At 52.7% G+C, this 23,625-nt stretch overlaps 1 protein-coding gene across 2 annotated transcripts in view; it reads right to left on the reverse strand.

Annotated features, from left to right (window-relative positions):
• LIG1 (DNA ligase 1) overlaps window positions 1–23,625 on the reverse strand; it is a 57,283-nt gene that overhangs the window by 522 nt on the left and 33,136 nt on the right. Inside the window, exons 13-28 of one of the 2 annotated variants that reach the window (XR_004032022.1) lie at window positions 23,384–23,550; window positions 22,870–22,946; window positions 21,897–21,988; window positions 21,551–21,650; window positions 19,825–19,910; window positions 18,821–18,936; window positions 16,901–16,996; window positions 13,760–13,870; window positions 13,133–13,204; window positions 9,061–9,205; window positions 8,821–8,903; window positions 7,045–7,197; window positions 5,044–5,097; window positions 3,399–3,542; window positions 1,069–1,161; window positions 595–731 (exon numbers count right to left, since the gene is read on the reverse strand). Coding sequence is in view for 1 of the 2 variants with exons in the window: in XM_030820957.1 (XP_030676817.1) it covers window positions 648–731; window positions 1,069–1,161; window positions 3,399–3,542; window positions 5,044–5,097; window positions 7,045–7,197; window positions 8,821–8,903; window positions 9,061–9,205; window positions 13,133–13,204; window positions 13,760–13,870; window positions 16,901–16,996; window positions 18,821–18,936; window positions 19,825–19,910; window positions 21,551–21,650; window positions 21,897–21,988; window positions 22,870–22,946; window positions 23,384–23,550 (1,673 nt within the window). In the remaining variant the exon portion in view is untranslated. Of the gene's footprint in view, window positions 1–461; window positions 732–1,068; window positions 1,162–3,398; window positions 3,543–5,043; window positions 5,098–7,044; window positions 7,198–8,820; window positions 8,904–9,060; window positions 9,206–13,132; window positions 13,205–13,759; window positions 13,871–16,900; window positions 16,997–18,820; window positions 18,937–19,824; window positions 19,911–21,550; window positions 21,651–21,896; window positions 21,989–22,869; window positions 22,947–23,383; window positions 23,551–23,625 lie in introns of those variants that run through there. The other variant, XM_030820957.1, reaches the window with a different exon arrangement.

The following is a 23,625-nucleotide window of genomic DNA, read 5'->3' on the forward strand; positions in this document are numbered from 1 at the left end:
CTGCATTTGTCTTCCTTAACAGGGCTCACAATGGTGCCTCCCTGTGGGATGGCTGGAAGGTTAAACAAGTTAAAAAATATATGTATGTAAAGATTTTAGACTACTGCTGCCCAATACAATTAAATAAAATATTTGGTATGGCTGGGTGTGGTGGCTCATGCCTGTAATCCCAGCACTTAGGGGGGCCAAGGAGGGAGGATCGCTTGAGGCCAGGAGTTCAAGACCAGCCTGGCCAACATGGCGAAACCCCATCTCTACTAAAAATACAAAAATTAGCTGGGCGTGGTGTCACATTCCTGTAATCCCAGTTACATGGGAGGCTGAGGCAGGAGAATCACTTGAACCCGGAAGGTGGAGGTTGCAGTGAGCTGAGATGTCGCCATCACACTCCAACCTGAGCAACAGAGCCAGACTCTGTCTCAAAACAAAAACAAAACAAAACAAATTCACATCCTCTGTCATTATTGAAAGAAATGACGGGATGAATCCCAGACTCTGGTGTAAGCCACCCCCTCACACACACACCCCTCCCCTGACTCTCAAAAACCATAGCCTGCCACAGCAGATTTGCTAAAAAGCAAAGGCAGTAATAACCCTGGGGTCCATCCAACTCATGCCCTGTACCCAGGCCCTAGGAGAGCAAGGGCTTAGTAGGTATCTTCAGGGTCAGAGCCTGAGTCCTCGCCTTGCTGGTTCTGAATCTGACTTTGCTTCCGGTACAAACAGGCCACCTGTGGAGAGAGGGTGGGACGGGGTGGTCAGAAGCTCGCTGGCTGCCCCCACCTCCACAAGGTTCCAGAGAGGCCACCACGCTAAAAAGCTGGTAGGGCCAAGCAGCTGGGCGGCCCACCCTGCTTCCCAGGGCCTCACCTGGGCGGCCCACCCTGCTTCCCAGGGCCTCACCTGGGCGGCCCACCCTGCTTCCCAGGGCCTCACCTGGGCGGCCCACCCTGCTTCCCAGGGCCTCACCTGGGCGGCCCACCCTGCTTCTCAGGGCCTCACCTGGGCGGCCCACCCTGCTTTCCAGGGCCTCACCTGGGCGGCCCACCCTGCTTTCCAGGGCCTCACCTGGGCACTGGTGGTGGCCTGCTCCGGCTGCTTGTCTTCACGGACTCGAATAAACCGAGGGAAGCGAAGGGAGATCCCCTTGTCACTATCCACCTGCGGAAGCGGGATGGAGACTCCTGCGGTCCAGCCCCAGCGACTCCCTGCTCAGTCTCCTCCCTCCTTCACTCTGGACTGCTTCCTGATCCACATGAGGGGGCCGAACGATGGGTTGTCATAAGGATTAAACAAGTTGACAAAGTGCTTGGAACCATACCCAGGGCACAGTAAGTGCTTAAGAAATGCCACCTGTTGGCCGGGTGTGGTGGCTCACGCCTGTAATCCCAGCACTTTGGGAGGCCGAGGCGGGCGGATCACAAGGTCAGGAGATCGAGACCATCCTGGCTAACATGGTGAAACCCCGTCTCTACTAAAAATACAAAAAGAAATTAGCCAGGTGTGGTGGCAGGTGCCTGTAGTCCCAGCTACTCGGGAGGCTGAGGCAGGAGAATGGTGTGAACCCGGGAGGTGGCGCTTGCAGTGAGTCAAGATCATGCCACTGCACTCCAGCCAGTGCGACAGAGTGAGACTCCATCTCAAAAAAAAAAAAAAAAAAAAAAAAAGAAATGCCGCCTGCTACAGCCGTTACGATGATGGATGATTCAGGCTAAAGGCTGAACAATGGGGCCAGGGCATGGGTTCTAGAACCTGACTGTGGGATTCCAATCCCAGCTCCCAACTCTCAGGAGCCACGTGATCCAGGGGCACTTACTCAAGCTCTCTAGGGCTCTACATCCTCACCTGTAAAATGGAGATGTTTGTGTCACTATGTCTTAGGGATTTTGAGAGGATTAAATGAGTGTCTATGAGTGACATGCTGATGACCACACAGCGCCCGCTGCATAGCAAGGGCTGGATATACACCGGCTCCTGTCCCTTGTCACTAAGGGTCCCTGGCTCTCTAACGTGCAGCATGGTAAAAAATTTTTAAACATTAGGTCAAAAATGTAAGTTCCAATCCCAGCACTTTGGGAGGCCGAGGTGGGCGGATCACTTGAGGCCAGGTGTTTGTGACCAGCCTAGCCAACATGGTGAAACCCCGTCTCTACAAAGAATACAAAAATTAGCCAGGTGTGGTGGTGCACACCTGCAGTCCCAGCTACTCAGGAGGCTGAGGTTGGAGGCCCACCTGGGCCCAGGAGGTTGAGGCTGCAGTGAGCCACAATCGTATCACTGAATTCCAACCTGGAAAACAAAGACCAAGTCTCAAAAAAAAAAAAAAAAAAAAAAAAAGAGTTCTTTAAAAGTGGAAGCCTGCTCCTCAACAGAAATGTGCTAGCTTGGTTTTGAAGGATAAGGAGAAACTGAAAATATATCTAATTAAAATTATTTATTTATATATTTTTTGAGGCAGTGTCTCACTATGTTGCCCAGGCTGGTCTTGAACTCCTGGCCTCAAGCAATCTTCCCACCTTGGCCTCCCAAAGTGCTGGGATTACAGGTGTGAGCCACTGCACCCAACCTCATTTTAACTTTGAGATGTGCTGTTCTTTGGAAGGAGACACTGGGAGCTTTCCTAGTGCTGGCCACAGGCTGGTGTTCTCCCCCGGTTTACAACAGTGCCTCAGTGAGTGCTGAAGACTGAAGCACTAAAGAGAGAAATTAGCCAAGGCATTCTAAAACCTGATAGCATGAAGATGAATTACGGTTGAGGAAGAAACTGCAGCAAAGTAAATGTTGAGCAGGAAGGGAACTAAGCCTTTGCTTAAAAGAACTGAGTTTCTGAAAATGATTTCACAGCTGCAGATGAGATTATGATACTGAAGGGAGCAATGTCACTGTTTTCTTACTACTCCTGGTGCATTGCATTCTTTTTTTCTTTTTTTTTTTTTTGAGACGAAGTCTTGCTGTGTCGCCCAGGCTAGAGTGCAGTGGTGTGATCTCGGCTCACTGTAACCTCTGCCTGCCGGGTTCAAGCGATTCTCCTGCCTCAGTCTCCCCAGTAGCTAGGGCTACAGGCACAGGTCACCATACCCAGCTAATTTTTGTATTTTTTGGTAGAGATGGGGTTTCACCATGTTGGCCAGGCTAGCCTGGAACTCCTGACCTCAAGTGATCTGCCTGCCTTGGTCTCCCAAAGTGCTAGGATTACAGGCACGAGCCCCCGTGCCTGGCCCATTTTTAAAGAAAAAATGTTTTGATCTTTTTATCTGACACTCAAATAAAATGCAAGCTCATCTTCCTGATCCTTACCTGGAAGAGCAGACATGAGCCAAGGTCCCCTCTCTACTCTGCTCTCCGTGTGCCCGCCCAGAATCCCACACAGGGCCACGCCCAGGTCCTCTGCCACTCACCAGGCCCCGTGCAGCAGGGTAGATGGGAGAGAGGGAGAGGTCTGCGCACTTCACCTCCCACACAGCGCTGGGGTCCAGCCAGTGGTCGGGAGTCACGGCGCCATCTATCCGCACGTAAGGGCGTGGGCTGGGCAGCACCAGGGCCTGCAGTGAGCAGAAGAAGAGAGGAACAGAGGGTCTGGAATCTCAAAGTCAAGGCCAAACATTGGATGGCTGGGGAGAGGGAGGAAGGGAAAAAAAGACACCCCCTTGAAGTAAACAGAAATAGAAATAGAAACAGAAAGTGTAGGAAGGGAACAGAAACAGACACCCCCTTGAAGTAAACAGAAATAAAAATAGAAAGTGAAAGAAGGGAAAAGAAACAAGACACCCCCTTGAAGTAAAAAGCTGGGAAAGGTGGGAGTTGGGAGGAATGGGAGATGGAAAGAAATGAAAGGCCCTGGGGGCTGAGGCAGGACATTAAAGACAAAAAGAGGCAGAGAAAGGGCCAGAGACCTGAAGGAGACAGAGACACAGTGGGACGGGGACAGAGATGTAGAGAGAGGGGGCAACGGAGAGAGAGAACCAAAGAGTGGGACAGAGATGGTGTCAGGGACTATGTGTCCCCACCCACATCTCGTCTTGAATCATAGCTCCCATAAGCCCCATGTGTCATGGAGGGACCTGGTGGGAGGTAACTGAACGATGGGGGCGGGTTTTTCCTGTGCTGTTCTCACGATAGTGAGGAAGTCTCACAAGATCTGACGGCTTTAATAAAGGGCAGTTCCCCTGCACACGCTCTCTTGCCTGGCGCCATGTAAGACGTGCCTTTGCTCCTCCTTCACTCCTTCACCTTCCACCATGACTGTGAGGCCTCCCCAACCATGTGGAACTGTGAGTCCAGGAAACCTCTCTTTATAAATGACCCAGTTTTTTTTTTTTTTTTTTTTTTTTTTAAGACAGAGTCTCACTCTGTTGCCCAGGCTGGAGTACAATGGCATGATTTCAGCTCACTGCAACATCTGCATCCCAGGTTCAAGCAATTCTCCTGCCTCAGCCTCCTGAGTAGCTGGGATTACAGGCATGTGCCACCACACCCAGCTAATTTTTGTATTTTTAGTAGAGAAGGGGTTTCACCATGTTGGTCAGGCTGGTCTCGAACTCTTGACCTCAAGTGACCCACCCACCTTGGCCTCCCAAAGTGCTAGGATTACAGGCGTGAGCCACTGCACCCGGCAAGTCTTGGGTTATTTCTTCATAGCAGTATGAGTATGAAAATAAACTAATACAGATCCAGTAGCACAGACACTCAGCCTGAAATGCCTGTGACCATGACAACATACATTCACATTGATCAGGGCTCACAGGCACTTCACAAGGAGCAGCTATGGCACCTGCTGTGTCCTGTGGCTAACCCCTGGTGTGAATGAGGCACAGGGCTTGGGGAGGCGAGGCTCCTTGAGCAGGGTCACCAGCTAGTAGCCGGCAGTGCTGAGACATGAACCCGGAGATGCTGGACTCCAAAGCCAGCTTCACTGACTGCTGCCCTCCTGCCCACACCTGGAGCCCCAAGATGGTGGAAGCCAAGAGCCCTGCACGGAGGGACTGTGCTGTCAGGGGCAGAGGGGAGAGGGGTGGAGGCTGAGGCGCGGCCACCATGGCTCACCTTGAGGCTCTGGTGATGCTCCTCCAGCTCCTCGTCGCTGAAGCCAGTTCCAAGCTGCAGGGAAGAAGTGGGAGGTCAGAGGCTCAGCCGGCCACGGGCCCAGCACTTGCTCCTGCCATCTAAAGCTGTGTACACTCGTGGCCCCCACCCCCTTCTGGTCTACGCAGTATCCACAGAAAACCAGGGAAGGAGGGAGCTGGGGGTGCGGAGCATCCAGCCAGAGACTCCCGAGTGGGAATGCTCTCCCAGGAGGCCTGCCGTGAACCACTCCCTGTCTTCCGCTTTATGGAGAAACTCTTGCTGCTTCCACTGTCTCCCTGGCCCCAGGAAGTCACTCCCTTATGCCCACCCACATCCTCACTGCCCAGTAACTGGCTGTCCTCACTTCCAGTTTTTTTTTTTTTTTTTTTTTTTTTTTTTTGAGACAGGGTCTAGCTCTATCACTCAGGCTGGAGTGCAGTGATGCAATCTTGGCTCACTGCAACCTCCACCTCCTGGGCTCAAGCAATCTTCCTGCCTCAGCCTCCCAAGTAGCTGGGACCACAGGCTTGCACCACCACACCTGGCTAATTTTTTAAAAAAGTTTTTGTAGAGGTGGGGTCTCACTATGTCGCCCAGGCTCGTCTCGAACTCCTGGGCTCAAGTGATCCTCCCGCCTCAGCCTCCCAAAGTGCTGGGATTACAGGCGTGAGTGGCCATGCCCGGCCCGTCTCCAGTGTGAACACTGCCAAGAGCTTCCTTCACCTACCAAAACAGGAAAGGCTAAAAATTAGCAGTAATGCTCGATGCTGGCAGATACGCAGCAAGTGGGCAATAATGACCGACATAAACGTCACCTGGAAAGCCCCTTTTGCATTGAGCATCTTAAGGATTTTTTTGCCTTTTGTCCTGACAATAGCTCGTTTAAAAATCTATTCTAAATAATGCAAAATGGTGACAATGTAGACTGGTGGCCAAAATATTTGTGAATTATAAAAATCACTCTGTCACTGATCATTTAGGTTAATGGACACTAAGTAATCACATTACCCATAAGAACAAAGCTGGCAACAACTTCCCCACACAGCCACAGGGAGCTGGTTCAGGACACTGGGGCATAGCCCTTGAAAATCCTTGTGCAGGCATTCAAGTCCTGTTGCCATATTGATTAAGGGCATATATAACATTGAAAATAAAGTACTTCCAGGGTAAAAAGGCAGAAAAGAAAATTACTCATAGAGAAGGATAACAACTTTGCGAAAATGTAAATAAAATATTCCCTCAAATGTCACTACTGCATGTCCCTGGGCGGTGGGATTCTAGGTGATATTTTGTTCTGTTTCTGTGGTAAAAGACCCAAATTTATTGGAGAGGGGAATATAGGAAATACATAAGAAAATCTAGTCCAAAATGCGCACGGCTTTAAGAAAATCTTTAACTTGAAAAAAAAAAAAATTCAATTCACATTTCCCAGAATTCTTTGCAGCTGGGGGTGAGCCATGGAGCAAAGTGATGAGCAACAGAACTTGAGTAGAAGGTGTTCATTGGCTGAGGCTGACTCAGGGTCCAACCCCCTTTGCTCTTTCCTGGTGTGTGGAGCAGCCATGGCCATGAGGGCTGGAACTCCTGCAGCCACATTGTGATGATGAGGCCAGAGGCACATGACAAAAAAAAAAATGTGGGGAGAGACAGGAGGAACCTGAATCCCTAATGGCATCAGACTGCCCCTCCACACTTCTCATTTCATAAGAAAAAAATCCTTTTCTTATGTGAGCCACCACTATTTGTAGCTAATCTCAATCTCTCACTGACACACATTCCTGACACCTTTCTATCCCAGCCTGTTTTTCTATATGAAGCAAGAGTTGCTTATAGAACCAGAAAAAGTAAATAAAAACGGGAGAACGGATCCTTCGTGGGGGGATGTGAGCGCCCCTCGGTCTGGGTTGTGCAATAGGAAGTCCCCTGGGAGTCTAATCTCCTTCCCTCCTGCTTCTGCCGTCAGCCCCAGTCCCCCAGGACCTTGCATATGGCCTGCAGCTCCTCACTGTCCTCGTCATAGGAGGCCAGCAGGAAGCCCCCGTACCGGCCGGCCCGCTTCCCCCGGCCCAGGTAGGCACCGATCACCACCAGGTCCAGGGTGTCACCCACGCCATCAAGGTAGTCCTTCTTCAGCTGGGAAAAGGGGAGGCAAGAGATGAGAAGGGGGAGCGTCCAAGGCGGGGGCCTCACTGCTGGGGAGGGGCTCCTCAGTGGACTGAGGAGGGACTGGAGGCAAGTCTGAAGGGAACTTCCAGAAGGAACCCCAAGGATGGCCCCTGGGAAGAGACTGGACATAGGAAGGGCTTCTAGGTTTACATAAGAACAAATGGGGCCCGGCGCCGTGGCTCACGCCTGTAATCCCAGCACTTTGGGAGGCCGAGGCGGGCAGATCACCTGAGGTCGGGAGTTCAAGACCAGCTTGACCAACATGGAGAAACCCCATCTCTACTAAAAATACAAAATTAGCTGGGCATGCTGGCGTGTGCCTGTAATCCCAGCTACTCAGGAGGCTGAGGTAGGAGAATTGCTTGAAGCCGGGAGGTGGGAGGTGGAGGTTGCAGTGAGCTGAGATCGTGCCATTGCACTCCAGCCTGGACAATGAGAGCGAAACTCCGTCTCAAAATAAATAAATAAATAAGAACAAATGGGAAATGCAGGTGGGATTGACGGGACCTCAGGAGTCAGCCTTGACACCCTCTTTCCCTCAGTACAGAGACGTGGCCAACTCATTCCGGCCACACCTCCAAAGGGAGAGCATTTTCGCATTCATTCAGACACGTTCACTAAGTGCTAACCATGTGCCAGGCAGAAGTTCAGCCTTGGGGGCACAACAGTGCTATTTCCTGAGACAGGAAAGGTCTGTGCTGGAGGGAAACCAGCCACAGACAGACATAAGCACACAGGAAGAGCTGGTCAGCAGGCCTGGCCGGCTCAGCGCCACAGTGCCTCCCGTTCCGGTCTCCTCGTCCACCCCTCACTGCCCCTCTCCACTCAAACATCCATCAACTCTTACTAATGACAGGCTCCTGCTTGCTGGCCCTCATCACACTCATCCTCCGCTCGAGGGGAAACCCCAGGAGCTTTGCACAATGACAACCTGACTGTGACTCCCAGCACAGAACCCCCACTGACTTCCTGAAACCCTCAAGAGGCAGATCCAGCTTTATCTCACAGTGGCTCCAGGTGCTGCGTCATCTGGGTGGGGCCTGCTCCCCACTCTGAGCTCACCTTGCGCCTCGTCTGCCCTTGCTCCCTGCACACGCAGAGGCTGCTCCTCCCTCAGGGTCTCTGCACCGGGGGTTCTCCTCCCTAGTGCTCTGTCCCTCACCTGGGGGAAGGCTCTTCCTGATCATCCAGGGCACTAACAGCCCCTCCTCGCTGGCCGGGAGCTGACTTGCTTTTCTTCATGGCGCCCACTCCTGCCTGCCTTTCTCTTATTCATGTCCTGGCTGAATTCCTGCTCAAGAGCCTGGCCCGACACGGGCGGCAGGCTCAGGAGAGAGAAACCTCATCTACGCTGCACCTCGTGGCATCTGCAGTGCTCAGGCTGGGGCCGTTCTCCATCAGAACTCGTGAGCCAGGGCTTGCAGCAGGGAGAAGGTCTGAATTCGGCTGCAGCAGGGGGCTGGGGTAGGATTGTGAAAAGGGGCCCTGAGCTCAGACAGGGTACACAGTGGAGACTTGAAATCCACTGCCCAGCTGGGACAGACCTCCAGACCCGGGGCGGGGAAGGCCCGGTTGGGGGTCGGGAATCACCTTGAGCCAGTTGTGTGATCTCTTGGCGATCTCGTAGGTGGCATCAACATCCAGGGTCTTTACCATCAGCCCCTCGCAGGAGTCTGAGAGAGACACAGAAGCGTGGTCCTTGGGAAACCCTGGCTCACAAGCGCCGGAGCAGGCAGGATTCTGGTCAAACGGTCCAGGATTGGGGACAGGCTGGGAGGTCGGGGTCAGCGCAAGCTGCAGACCTCGGGAGAGAAGAGTGAGCACCCTCACCTTTCACCGACTGCTCCAGGAACTCGGCGATCTGCTCGACGTCCTTAGTGTCCAGGGAGGTAGCGAAGACAAACTCGCCCTCCGTCTCCACAAAGTTCTCCCGGAGCAGCTGCCGGCGCCGGGAAAGGGGCTCACGTACCAGGGACTGCAGGGCCGGGGTGGAGAAGAGAGATGAGACATCTTTGTGAAAATAAAGACAATAAGCCCTAAATGTGAGGCGAACAGGACATGTGCAGGTCACAACTAGTGACAGCGTTCGTGGAAAGCCTTGAGAGGGAAGAACCCCGATGTCAGAAGGATTCCGAGAGCTTAAAGCACGGGGCTAGTCACTGGCAACAGGGCCCGACAGCATTTAGAATCGGTGACTTCAGGAGCATCAGACAGGGGGCTGCGGCCTCACTGGAGCTTGAATTAACACTTTATGGGCATCTCATCAGTTTTTTTTTTTTTTTTTCGAGACAGAATCTCGCTCTGTCGCCCAGGCTGGAGTGCAGTGGTGTGATCTTGGCTCACTGCAGCCTCCGCCCTCCTGAATTCAAGCGACTCTCTTGCGTCGGCCTCCCGAGTAGCTGGGACTACAGGTGCACGTCACAAGCGATCCACCCACCTCAGCCTCCCAAAGTGCTGGGATTACAGGCGTGAGCCACTGCACCCAGCCTCATCCCCAAGATAATTTAAAAAAAGTCCTCCTTTCCTTAGAATTCCGAAAGTTTTCACTGAGTTCTTCCAGTACCTTTACAGTTTTGTGTTTTGCTTTGAAATCAGTTCCAGCTAGACCTTGCAAGAGTGTGTGTTAGAGAGGAAGGGGGTGATCTGAATGTTTTTAAACAAAGGACAAGGCAGTTGTCTCCACATAACAACACTAACTAATCCGTCATGTGGCTTTGAATTGCTTTTCTCTTTTGTTCAATCAGTTACCATTCACGCGCAGTGTTTCTGGTCTGCCCTTTGCCCAGGGCTTCTCTGTGTTGATGTTAAACTACCTTCACCGCCTGCCCTCCAGGGAGACATCCACGTGTTTTCCGTCGACAGTTTTTTTCTGTTGTAAAATTGTGCTCATGAACATTTTGTATGAAAAGATGAGAGAGAGGAGTCACAAGGGTTAAGCAGGTACAATTTATCTACGGTCAGACCATTTCAGGTTTACATCCCAGCCACACACTTCCTAGCTGGTGACTTCAGGCAAGCGTTTACCTCTGTGCACCTCAGAGCTCCCATCTGTAAAATGCAGCGATACCTACTCAGGGCATGTCTGGGAAGATCAGCTGAGCCCGTGCTACCCAGTGTAGCTGCCACCAGCCATGTGTAGCAATTGAGCCCTTGAAATGCAGCAAGTTCAATCTGAGATGTGCTAAGGGCAAAACAGTCATTGGCTTTAGAAGACTTAATCCAAGAAAAGAGTGTAAAATTCCATGTTAATAATTTGTTATATTCATCACACATTGAAAGGATAATATCTTAGACATTGGATTAAAGAAAATATGATTTTATCTGTTTCTTCTTACCTTTTAATGTGGCTACTAGAAGCTCTAAAATTAGAAATGTAGGCTACTGCGGTGGCTCATGCCGGTAATCTCAGTGCTTTGGGAGGCGGAGGTGGGTGGATCACCTGAGGTCAGGAGTTCAACACCAGCCTGGCCAACATGGTGAAACCCCGACTCTACTAAAAATGCACAGATAAGCTGGGTGTGGTGGTGGGTGCCTGTAATCCCAGCTACTTGGGAGGCTGACGCAGGAGAATCACTTGAACGCCAGAGGCGGAGGCTGCAGTGAGCCAAGATCATACCACTGCACTCCAGCCTGGGTGACAGAGTGAGACTGTGTCTCAAAAAAAAAAAAAAAAAAAATCTTGGGGATGAGGACACATTAAAGAGAAAAAAAATGATATACTTGACTACATAAAAATAGTTCATCCATGTTCAACTACTACTAATAAAAAAATTTGTAAAACTACTAGCTCAAACAAGTCCTATACAGCAAAATAGGCCATCAACAAAGTTTAAAGAAGGAGTATTTGAAGGAATGAGAAGAAATATTTGAAATGCTCATGGGAGACAAAGGAACCAACTGAGCAGGGATGATCAAATCCTGCAGAAAAACCCACAAAGTATCCAGCGTTTGGAAAGCATCTGATGCTTGATTTTCCTCTCCCCAGACATCACGGGAAACAAAAATCAGACTCCGACTGTCTTCCTACAGTAATTTCATGCAGTGAAACATCAGTTTGCATCATAAAATTGGGGGTTTGGGCACCGAAGGCATCTCTGCATTAGAACCACTACCAGCTCCACCTGTCCCGGCGAAGGACAGATGGGCCTAACAGAGAAAAAACGTTTTCAGACCAGGAAGACATGAGTGAGAACCCACCAGACAGGCAGGCAAAAGACACACGTAGGTAAGTCACAGAACAAATGCACGCGGCCAACAAACCTGAAAAGATGATTGATCAATATTCATTAATAAGACAGAAGTTACCAAGTTGTCACAAGATCGTTGTTCATCTACCAGATTATCATCTGGGATGGGCTGGGCGCGGTGGCTCACGCCTGTAAATCCCAGCACTTTGGGAGGCTGAGGAGGGCAGATCACAATGTCAGGAGATCGAGACCATCCTGGCCAACACGGTGAAACACCATCTCTACTAAAATACAAAAAATTAGCCAGATGTGGTGGTGCATGCCTGTAATCCCAGCTACTCAGGAGGCTGAGGCAGGGGAATCGTTTGAGCCCAGGAGGTAGAGGTTGCAGTGAGCTGAGATCGTGCCACTGCACACTAGCCTGGGCAACAGAGTGAGACTCTGTCTCAAAAAAAAATTATCTGGGATGATGATGAGTGCAGCTAATTTTTTTTGAGAGCTTCCATGTACTAGCTACTGAGTTCCACACCCCTATCCCACCATTTAGCCCTCACCCTAACAGATAAGGCACCTGCCACTCTTAGCTCCTTACTGTAGATCAAGAAACTGACACACAGAGAGGCTGAGTTATTCATCTGTAGCCACGCAGCTAGGAAGGTTAGGGCTGGAATATGACGGCATGTGGCCTAGCTCCAGATTCCTGACACCCTAAAGCAAGCCATTATCAAACTGTTGTCTTGAGACCTCTTTACACTCTTAAAAATTACTCAAGGCCAGCAGTGGTGGCTCATGCCTGCAATCCCAGCACTTTAGGAGGCCGAGGTGGGCAGATCACCTGAGGTCAAGAGTTCGAGACTAGCCTGGCCAACATGGTGAAGCCTCATCTCTACTAAAAATACAAAAATTAGCTGGGCCTGGTGGTGCACATCTGTAATCCCAGCTACTTGGGAGGCTGAAGCAGGAGAATCGCTTGAACCTGGGAGGAGGCGGTTGTAGTGAGCTGAGATCGTGCCACTGCACTCCAGCCTGGGTGACTAGCAAGACTCTATCTCAAAAAAAAAAAAAAAAAATTATTCAAGACTCACTCCATAGAGCTTATTCATGTGGGTTACATAATATTATAGTTACACTATATTAGAAATTTAAAATGAGAAATTAAAAAAATAAATCCAATATACTAACCCAAATAATTTTTTTTTTTTAATAGACACAAGGTCTTTCTATATTGCCCAGGCTGGTCTTGAACTCCTGGGCTCAAGAGATCCTCCCGCCTCCCAAAGTGCTGGGATTACAGGTGTGATCCACAGTGCCTGGCTCTAAATAACATATTTTGATGAAACATAACCTATGTTTTGAAAACTTGGTGAGACTAGAGGCATTATTGTACACTTTTGCAAACTCTCTCATGTCTGGCTTAACAGAGGCTGGATTCTCCTGCATGCTTCTGCGACACACCCTTCTGGCTGCAGGACATGAGCAAGATCCACCTCATGCCAATGTGGAATCGGAAAGAGAGGGACCTCGAAGATGTCCTTGAAAGAATCTTAAGGAACCTCAGGGGTCCTCAGACCACACTTTGAGAGCTCCCGCCCAAGTGTGGCCTCCTGGCCGTGTGAAGTGGCAGAGTCGGAAATGGAAGTCAGATGGGCAGCTGCCAGGCTCACACCCCACCCCATTACCCCTCAGCTGCCCCTGGACAGGAAGCCGGAACTCACCTCTCCATTGAGGTAGATGAGGTCGAAGGCGTACAAACACACCTGCACCTGGATCTCAGACGCATCCACCTCCTGGGTCGGGGCACAACGGAGTTCATGAGTGTAGGATGGTGAGATGGGGCACTGTGCCTGAGGCCGACAGCATTCATCTACCGGTCTCCCTCTCACCCCATCTAACTGGCTGCCCTTAGGGCAGCCATGCTGCTGGCTCCGGGTGCTGGATCGTAACGGCTCTCAGCTAATTCCAACAACCTCATTCCCCTTCACCAGATATTTGCTCTCCTAGCCTTTTCTGCAGCTAATGGCAGTTACATGGCACAGTTCTGGCCAATGAGATGGAAAAGGGGAAATCTGTGGGGTGCAGGTTGTGGGGGTTTCCAGAACAGATCTTCTTTCATAGTAAAACAACAGAGATGCAGGAAAAGGGCCCTTCCCCTCTTCCTACTTGGGATGCTGGGATGAGAATGTGATGGCTGGAGCTGTGGCAGCCATTCTGCAGAAGGCTGAGAGAACTGCATCCAGACTGACACTCTGCCCTTCTGGGCACTGGGCAGGACCCGCAGCCAGGACTGGGTGAAAGATGAGGAAGTACGGGGCCTTGGCAGGCAGTGGAGCGGGTGATGCTACCTTGCGTTTGCGGGTGGTGAGCACTTGGAATGGCTGGATCTGCTTCTTTTCCCGGTCCCAAGCCACGGCTTCGGTGTCCAGGATGAAGGATGTGACCGATGGGAGTTTAATCTGAAAGTGAAGGGAGAGACCCAGGGCCTGTGAGAGGTGGAGGATGAGATGGAAAGACAAACACGGGGAGATAAATTCCCCTTTCTTTCTGCAGCCCTCAAGATGCACTAACAAAGAGGCATGTGCACACAGATGCTTTTCTCTTATTCCCCACCAAGAGGAAACAGAAACTAATGTTTCTGAGAATGTAATATTTGGTCCCACAAGCTGGAAACCCAGGAGCTCTTGTCATCTCCCTCCTCCTGTCACCCACATTCAGGTCCTCAGTGAACTTGATGATTTCCTAAGCCGTCCACTTCCCACACCAACTCCCTGCTCAGCCTCGCCTGCTGGGCTTCCCTGTCCTGCACCGACCCCCTCCAATCCAGCTTCCCCATAGCAGCCAGGGTGACACTGGCAAGCCCCAAATCCCATCACAGCACCTCCCTGCTAAAAACCATCCCCATGATTCCCCAAAGCTGTGGGGACTCTCCCGGGTCAGCCTGGGTTGTCCCTCGCCTCACCTGGCCCCGAGCCTCTCTTCAGCCTAGCACGTGAGCCTCTCTGTTTCTCAAATAAATGGGCAACGCCTCTTCCACCACTGGGCCTTTGCACGTGCCGTTCCCTCTAGAATGCCTGCCCCTGTCCGTCTCCTCCACTGGGAAGCCTTCTTTTCCCTCAAGGGAACACTGTTGCCCAAGCCGGGGGCAGCATTCATGTTGTATCCTGGAGCCAGGTAGCTTCCCTGATACCAAGTCTAAGCCACGCCTGTTTCTTTTTGAGACAGTCTCGCTCTGTCGCCCAGGCTGCAGTGCAGTGGCGTGATCTCGGCTCACTGCAACCTCTGCCTCCCAGCCTCAGCCTCCCGAGTAGCTGGGATTACAGGCACATGCCACCACACCTGGCTAAGTTTTGTATTTTAGTAGAAACAGGGTTTCACCATGTTGGCCAGGCTGGTCTCGAACTCCTGACCTCAAGTGATCCGCCTGCTTTGGCCTCCCAAAGTGCTGGGATTACAGGCAGGAGCCACCACACCTGGCCTCTTTTCTTTTTTGAGACAGTCTCCCTCTGTTGTCCAGCCTGGCGTGCAGTGGTGCAATCTCTGCTCAGTGCAGCCTCTGCCTCCCAGGTTCAAGTGATTCTCCTGCCTCAGCCTCCCAAGTAGCTGGGACTACAGGAGCATGCCACCAGACCCGGCTAATTTTTGTATTTTTAGTTGAGTCAGGGTTTCACCATGTTGGCCAGCCTGGTCTTGAACTCCTAACCTCAAGTGATTCACCCGCCTTGGCCTCCCAAAGTGCTGGGAGCCACTGTGACCGGCCAGGCCTGTTTGTTACATAGGCTCACAGAATGCTGGTCCTTTCCCGTGGAGCCCGGATCTCCACGTGTAATTACAGAGCCAGCTGCAGGACTCCCTGGTGAAGGTCTGCCTGCTCTGCTGGGCTGTGAGGTCAGTGAGGGCAGAGACCATGGCAGGCCTGCTACACTCCCAGCCTCCAGCACGGGGCCTAGCTCGGAGCAGATGCCCAATAAATATTTGCTGAACGAATGAGCAAAAGCAGCCAGACGCAAGAGACTAGTGCTGCATTATACCACCAACAGGAAGCTCTAGAACAGGTAAAACCAACCTGTGGCAACAAAAAAGCAGACCTGGGGTTGCCTCTGGCGCATGCATGGTGTGGGGCAGAGGAGGGGGCCTTGCTTGGCCAGGGACACAAGGAAATATTTGATTTTCTATTTTTATTTTTTTGAGATGGAGTCTTACTGTCACCCAGGCTGGAGTACAGTGGCCCGATCTCGGCTCACTGCAACCTCCGCCTCCTGGGTTCAAGTTATTCTCCTGCCTCAGCCTCCTGAGTAGCTGGGATTATAGGGGCACCTGTCACCATGCCCAGCTAATTTTTGTATTTTTAGTAGAAACGGGGTTTCACCATGTCAGCCAGGCTGGTCTTGAACTCCTGACCTCAGGTGATCCACCCGCCTCAGCCTCCCAAAGTGCTGGGATTACAGACGTGGGCCACTGCACCCAGCGGAAATATGTTAGAATGATGAGAATGTGGAAATATTTTATACGTTCATTGGGGTGTTGGTTACTTGGGTGTATCAACTTTTCAAAAGTCATCAAACAGCATAGTGCACACTGAAAATCACTAACTTTTATGGAAATTACATCTTAAGAAAATCGATTTAAAAAACAGTGCTTGGCACTGAACAGGAGCTCCCCTAACACAGGCACTCAACTGTGCCTCTCACCGCCACCGCCTCTAACAGGCAGAAAGCTGGGCACTGTGCCCCCTGCTTTCTTAACTAACTTATTTCCTATTTAATAAGGGGCAGGCAAAGAGAAAGGCTCTTTGATAGGGGACTCCTCGAACAGGCACAAGACCCCTACTGGGTGCAGAGAGGTCCCCAACTCTGGGGCCTGTGAGGCCCAGCCCTGTATGACTCTGAGCTTCTATTTCTGAGGCTTGGGGCCTATCCACGGGCTGGCCCCCTCCAAACTCGTCCTGACTCCTTCTCCACGCATTCCTGGCTGGAGAGGCTGCAGAGTTAGACTCTGCTTTCTGAGGCTTTGTTGCACTAGGGTGGCCACGGAACCCAGTGCTGGACGGTGACTCCCAGCTGGAGTCCACGGCAGGGGAGGGGGTGTGGGTGGGAGGTGTCCAGGAAAGTGTTAACTCAAGCTAGAATCCCTTTTCCCTCTTTCCGTCTGGAAGAGTGACATCTGTTTGGGAAACTCTAAGGGGACAAGCATTGGCACTAAAAGCCAGCCAGCCAAGGACTGCAGGGGATAGAGGTAGCGATACGCTGGGTTCAAGGGGACATCAGTGCTCAGCCAAGTCAGTGCTGGGGTGCCCGCCTCTAGATGTGAGAAAAAATCCTATCGGCTTATGCCACACAGGACTGAGTGCTCTGTCATTTGCAGCCAAACGCAATCTGATCTCCTCCCAATAAACCCCACACTGTGCCACACTGGCCTAGACGGGCCTCAGGGCTTTGCACCCCTGACCACAGACCCTGGCAGGGTGCAAGTGTGTGGCAGACGCCCACCTTGGGGATGCGGCTGATGATGTCCGGGTACTTCCCAGTGTTGTCTTCCTGATTCCTGCTGAAGATCTTCACCTCCCCGCCTTCCAGGGCGTGGATCTGTCACGATGGGAGAAGGGAGGGGAAATCAGCTGAGTCCCCTCATGTGGCCTCACCTTTCTCTTATGACCCCACCTGCACTGGTAGAAGGTTCTGGAAGCTCTGGAGGGGAAACTGGTGTGAAGACTTGAGCGAATCATCTCCTCAGTTCCAACAGCACCTCCCAGCCCTGTCTCTGGAAGTCCCTACCACCATTTTCTTGTCATTTCCAACCCCTACACCTCTCACCATGTAAGCATGTGCACCTTGCTGCATGTGGGTGCTGATTTGCTTAAATGTCATTATGCTGTAGATCTCATTCTGATTTTTTTTTGTTTGAGGCAGAGTCTCACCCAGGCTGGAGTGCAGTGGTGCGATCTCTGTTCACTGCAACCTCCACCTCCCAGGTTCAAGAGAGCCTTCCGCCTCAGCCTCCCAAGGAGCTGGGATTACAGGCGCCCACCACCACGCCTGGCTAATTTTTGTATTTTTAGTAGAGACAGGGTTTCACCATGTTGGCCAGGCTGGTCTCGAACTTCCGACCTCAGGTTATCCGTCCACCTTAGCCTCCCAAAGTGCTAGGATTACAGGCGTGAGCCACCGCGCCCAGCCTCTATGTGTATTTTAAGACAGTCTGGTCACAGCCATTGAGCAGGGCTGCATATATAGCATCTTATATGTATGTTATTATTTCAAGGAACAGTTGTCAAGAAATCATTGTCACTATCATAAATCATCTTGTGTCTTTTTTCTCAACATTACTTTGGAGATCCATCTGTGATCCTGTGTCTCTTGGATCCACCCTTTTTTTTTTTAAGATGGAGTCTCACTCTATCGTGGAGGCTGTAGGGCAGTGGCACGATCTCAGCTCACTGCAACCTCTGCCTCCCGGGTTCAAGCAATTCTCCTGCCTCAGCCTCCCGAGTAGCTGGGACTACAGGCGCATGCCACCACACTGGCTCATTTTTGTGGTTTTAGTAGAGATGGGGTTTCACCATGTTGGCTGGGCTGGTCTCCTCAGGGGTCCACTTTCTGTAACTGCCCCGAGCCCTGTGGCTTCCACCCACTTCGCTTGCTTACCTATCCCCAGGTGAGAAGGCCCCACACTTGCCAGGACAGAAGAGACACAACACATTCTTAGAGACTCCAGGACCAAGGACGCCTGAGGTCCTGGATCACACGACACACATGCACATCACAGCATGAAGGGGTCATTAGGTACCTCCCAGAACAGCTGTTAAAATGACCACACCCACCAGCAGCATCAGTGGAGCCCACGTTTCACGAGCTCCCACTATCATCGGTCAGGACTCTGGAGGATTGTAGCTTTGGATAAGCTGGTGAGGTAGTTAAGACCACACCCTAGAGGCCAGGCACGATGGTTCATGCCTGTAATCCCAGCACTTTGGGAAGCCAAGGTGGGTGGATCATGAGGTCAAGAGATCAAGACCATCCTGGCCAACATGGTGAAACCCCGTCTCTACTAAAAATACAAAAAATTAGCCGGGCATGGTAGCGGGCGCCTGTAGTCCCAGCTACTTGGGAGGCTGAGGCAGGAGAATCACTTGAAGCCAGGAGGCAGAGGCTACAGTGAGCCGAGATCACACCAACGCACTCCAGCCTGGGTGACAGAGTGAGACTCTTGTCTCAAAAAAAAAAAAAAAAAAAGAAAAGAAAAAAATAATGCACTCACTACATGGAGGTGGATGCTGAAGCCCAGAGGGATGAGCAAGGGCTTGGCAGTCTGTGGTGCGGGCCAGCTTGGAGCTCAGGCCTCAGTGACCCCACACTGCTGCTCTTTGACGTTCTCCTGTCTGTGGAAGGGATACGTCCCACTCCCCATACCTGTGCTCTCTGCCCGTCATATTTGTATTCGCAGGTGAAAGCTGCCTCTTCAAAGCGCTTCAGGACCTCGCTGACACCTCGCGTGGGATGGGCCAGCATTGGCTTCAGAGGAATCCCTGGGAGAGGAGGAGAGCGAGTGAGAGGAGAGGGAAGGCAATGGATTAGAGGGGGAACATGGCGAGGAGAACTGCTAATGGGACCCAGGACCATTCTCCTTTCTTGCTATTCAGTCACGAAGCCTCCCACGTTTTAGAAGGGGACCTAGCCTCCCACTGGGGACTACAGCTCCCGGCCTTCCTTCCAGCTGGGAAAGGCCATGTGATTGGAACCCACGCAGCATGTGCAATGTCTGGCTCACATCCTTGCAAGGAATCTGGCTGCCTCCCCTCCCTCCTCTGCGTCCCTCCTCCCACAATTAGAACAGGGAAGTGAGCCACATTTGATCACAGACATTGGGGTGACAACCTCTGGAGGGCAGAGGGACAAGACACAGGAACCTGGGTCCCTGGGTCATCGCTGGGACACAGCTGCACACTTGTACCTTCCCTGGCCACCTCCCTTGCTCTGTACACTTACGTGTGAGAGAAAGAGATTCTATCTGGCCTGACCCACTGCCTTCTGGCCCATTTTTATTTACTTACTTATTGTCTCACTCTGTCGCCCAGCTGGAGTGCAGTGGCGTGATCATGGCTCACTACAGCCTGGAACTCCTGGGCTCAAGTGATTCTCCCACCTCAGCCTCCCGAGTAGCTGGGATCACAGGCACATGCCACCACACCCAGCTCCTGTTTATCACAGCAGCGGCGCCTACACCCTATCTACTTCACAAGGGGAAATTCCAAGGAGAAAACCAGTGGGTTTCAGCACCAGGGAGGAGCATTCGGTTTTGGTGGGGGAGAGGACCCTGCAGGTTCTGAGAGGGACGCCTATGATGGCCACCCTCACGCCGACTCAGGAGGGGGCAGGGCTGCTGCCAGGCTGGTGAGCGCCCCTGGGGCCTGTACCTGGGCTCAGCTTGCAGTGCTCCGGGAGACAATCCAGGCCATGCTCCAGCAGCACAGGGATAATTCGGTCCAGGTCGGGAACCTCGCTGGGGTGGGGGGTGAGAACAAGATAGGGGAAGCCTTTCTAGAATTCACACAGTTTGGAAAGAGAGCTCGGCCTGCTCCCAGAAGCCTGGGCTCCTGGATGCCTCTGCCCACCTCAGTCACCACCTGCCGAGCTCCTCTTGCCACCCTGTCTCTGTGCTCTCCCTTGGTGTCACTATCTGTTCCTTTGTCTCCCTTAGTCTGGCCCTGCCCCTGTTCCCTATCTGTCACCACGAGACCAGCGATTCTCTACTCAGGCTACACATGAGACCACTCAAGGATATAGTTTTTTAAAAAAGGTTTTTGGCCAGGCATGGTGGCTGATGCCTACAGGTATGTAATCCCAGCACTTTGGGAGGCCGAGGTGGGTGCATCACTTGAGCCCAGGAGTTCAAGACCAGCCTTGCCAACATGGTGAAATCCCGTCTTTACTAAAAATTCAAAGTTAGCCAGGGGTGGTAGCACGTGCCTGTAGTCCCAGCTACTCAGGAGACTGAGGCAGGAGAATCACTTGAACCCTGGAGGTGGAAGTTGCAGTGAGCTGAGATTGTGCCACTGCACTCCAGCCTGGATGACAGGGCGAGACTCCGTCTCAAAAAAAATAAAAATAGACAAATAAATAAAGGTTTTCAAGGCCAGGTTCCACCTACAAAGATTTTGACGTAGCTGGTGTGGGGCAGGCCTGAGGTCAGCAGCTGGTAGAGCCCCACGTGCAGGCAGAGTTGAGCTTGCTGCCTGGGCCCGTTCACCGCTGTCTGCTCAGCACCCAGTGGGGGGACCTGGCCCAGACTGGCCCTGGCCCACAGCAGGTGCTCTGAGGGCATCTGTGGAACTGCCATCAGCCCTCCTGCCTCTGACATCCTCTCTGCGGCAGTCATGATCTTTGAGTCACCAGCCCTGGGTCAGCTGCTGGCCTAGGTCCCTCCACATGGCTCTCTGGAGCCCTCGTGACCGCTCCACGGATGTCCTCTCCATGACTGTCAAGACCCTTCACCATGTGTCAGTCACCTGCTCCTCTCTGGGTCCCTTAAGGCCTTTCTGCACGCACAGCCCTGTCTGGAACTCAGAAACCTCATGTTGCTGGCTGCCCTCCCTTGCTGTCAGCATCTTTCTTTTTTTTAAGACAAAGTCTCACTCTGTTGCCCCGGCTGGAATACAGTGGCGTGATCTCAGCTCACTGCAGCCTCCAACTCCCAGGTTCAAATGATTCTCGTGCCTCAGCCCCGTCAAGTAGCTGGGATTATAGGCTAATTTTTGTAATTTTAGTAGAGACAGGGTTTCACCATGTTGGCCAGGCTGGTCTCAAACTCCTGACCTCAAGTGATCTCCCCGCCCTGGGCTCCCAAGTGCTGGGATTACAGGTGTAAGCCACTGCACCTGGCCGCTGTCAGCGTCTTTCTATACCTCTCCTTGGGGTCACTGACCCTTCACTGTTTGCCTCCTTCCTGATCTTTGTCACCATCCTTGTGCCAAGCACCAGTCTTGTCTAGATCACCACCTCTGCTCTCAGTCACCCCATGACCGGCATTAGTGATGCCTGTCCATCACTTCACTGGCCCCACCCACTGCTCCTCTGGCTCCACCCCATCCCTGGCACTCTGCCCACAGCCCCTGGCAACTCCACCCACTGCCCAACTCTCACCAGAACGTCTGCTTCAGGATCATGCCTTGCTCCTCCAGCCATGTCTTTCTGGCCTCTGCTGTCTTGCCCTTCCCAGCATCCACCACAGCTGGTGGGAATTCTAAGAAAAGACCCACCAGAGGCTTTGGAAGGCGCCCACATCCTTGGCTACACCAGGGTGCAGTGGGTGGTTTGCTGTATGGCAAGGAATGCAGATGCCACGGCCCAAGATGCTCCCCCCCAGGAGAGAGGAGCCTGGGATGGCAGGGGCCCGCTGGGGAAGGGGTGGGCATGGGCCTCTGAAAAGGAATGGGGAAGCCTGAGTTAACTCCAACGAGGGATGCAGAGACGGGCCACAGGAGCTCACCTTGGCCCGGGGGCGTGAGGCTCACGGCCTGGGAGAGGGCGGCCAGCACTGACTGCTCTGCCAGCCCAAGGCGCAGCCGTCCACTGAGGGACCTGGGGAGAGAGCAGGACAGGGAAGGGGACTTGTCTGCATCTCCCCGATCTTGCCTCCTCCCTTCTCTGGTCTCCTCGACCTTGACATGTGTAGACCCTCTCCTCAAAAACCAGAAGAATCTTCAGAGCCTGGAAGGGACCCCAGACATCACACAGCCCCATGTGACAGATGAGGAAACTAAGGCCAGGCAGTAACGATCCTGCCCACTAGCATGGACTGGGGAGGGGCACAAGTAGGTGCACCAGCACCTCTCATCTCAGCTGCCCTGAGGGGTTGGCGAGGCTTGAGGAGGGTGAGTCAGGGAGACAACTGAGCCTGGCGCCTGCCCCGGTGACTGCAATGGTCAGGACCCCAGCATGGTCCTTGCTTTGAGCCAGTGGCAGGAGGCAAGTGGCTTAGTCTGCCTCCCCGTGTCTCCATTTCCCCTTCTATAAACGGGAGGTGAGGGTAACAAGACCAATCTCAGAGTTGCTGGTAGGAACTGATGAGATAAGGCATGTGGCACAGGGCAGGGCACCCAAGAAATGCTCCATGATGTGAGCTGTCAATGGACTTGCTCTCACTGTCATGGCAAACAAACCCTGGCTTCCTGCTGCAGGGCCTGCGCCCAGGCCAAGGCAGACCTCACTAATCAATCACAGCATGATTCACCCACAGGGGCCCAGGGGCCTTCTCTAGATAGCACTACCAAGGGACAGAAGCTGGCCTGTGAAAGGAAACGGTGTCCCTTCCTACTCTTCAGGGGCTGGGCCTCCTGCTCATGCTTTTCTCATCCAAGGATGGTCAGGGCATTTGTGATGATTCCAGCTGCCAGTCCCTCCCTCCTTTCACCTCCGAGCCTGCAGTCCCCCTCTGTAGCCTCACAGGCCCACATGCTTACCTGGCGATGAACCGGGCTTCTGAGTGGCGGCAGGCCACAAAGAGGCCTTTGATGATGTCTATCTTCTTGGCTGTGGACTGGAGAGTCAGGGGAAGAGCCATCAGTGCCTGGTGAAGGCAGGGACCACACCTCCACCCCACCAGTGACGCTGCTGCCCTACATTTTGGAATACCTGCCCTCCTTCCTTCAACCCATCTCCACATCCCAGCTCCCATGGCTGCCTGCTCTTAGGGCAGTAAGAACGAGCTAGCTCTCCTCCTTGCCTCCCTCTCCCTTTATCCAGGAAGTATTTACTGAGTCCTGTCATGTGGCAGCCATGGCATTAGGTCTGCTAGGCTCTGGAGAGGAGAATCCCCTAGGCTTGGGTGCAGGAAGGAGGAGAGGAAGCTGTGCACCCCACGAGAAGGACTGATGCGACCCAGCCGATGGTCCACCCAGAAGCCTTCCTGACACACGCGTGGCCTCAGGTCCCCAAGACGTCTGGGGTCCAGGGTGAGCGGCTCGCCCCACTCACAGCACTGCCGGTGAGCCTGGCGATGTCGCGGAACTTGCTGAAGACCCCGGAGGCAGTGAGCGGAGGTGGTGGCAGCATAAGCCTCTGGGTGCTGCGGCTGTTCTCGGCCACTAGCCCCACGTCGCCCTTCTCGGCTGCCTCAGCCCGGACGGACTCCAGCTGCCGACCTTCAGGGGATAGCGCGGGTGGGGGTGTTGAAGTTGACAGTTGTGGCTGCGTGTCTCCCTTCTCTAGCGGCCTGG

Source organism: Nomascus leucogenys, chromosome 10, assembly GCF_006542625.1.
Source record: "Nomascus leucogenys isolate Asia chromosome 10, Asia_NLE_v1, whole genome shotgun sequence".
In the NCBI taxonomy this organism is placed as follows: domain Eukaryota; kingdom Metazoa; phylum Chordata; class Mammalia; order Primates; family Hylobatidae; genus Nomascus; species Nomascus leucogenys.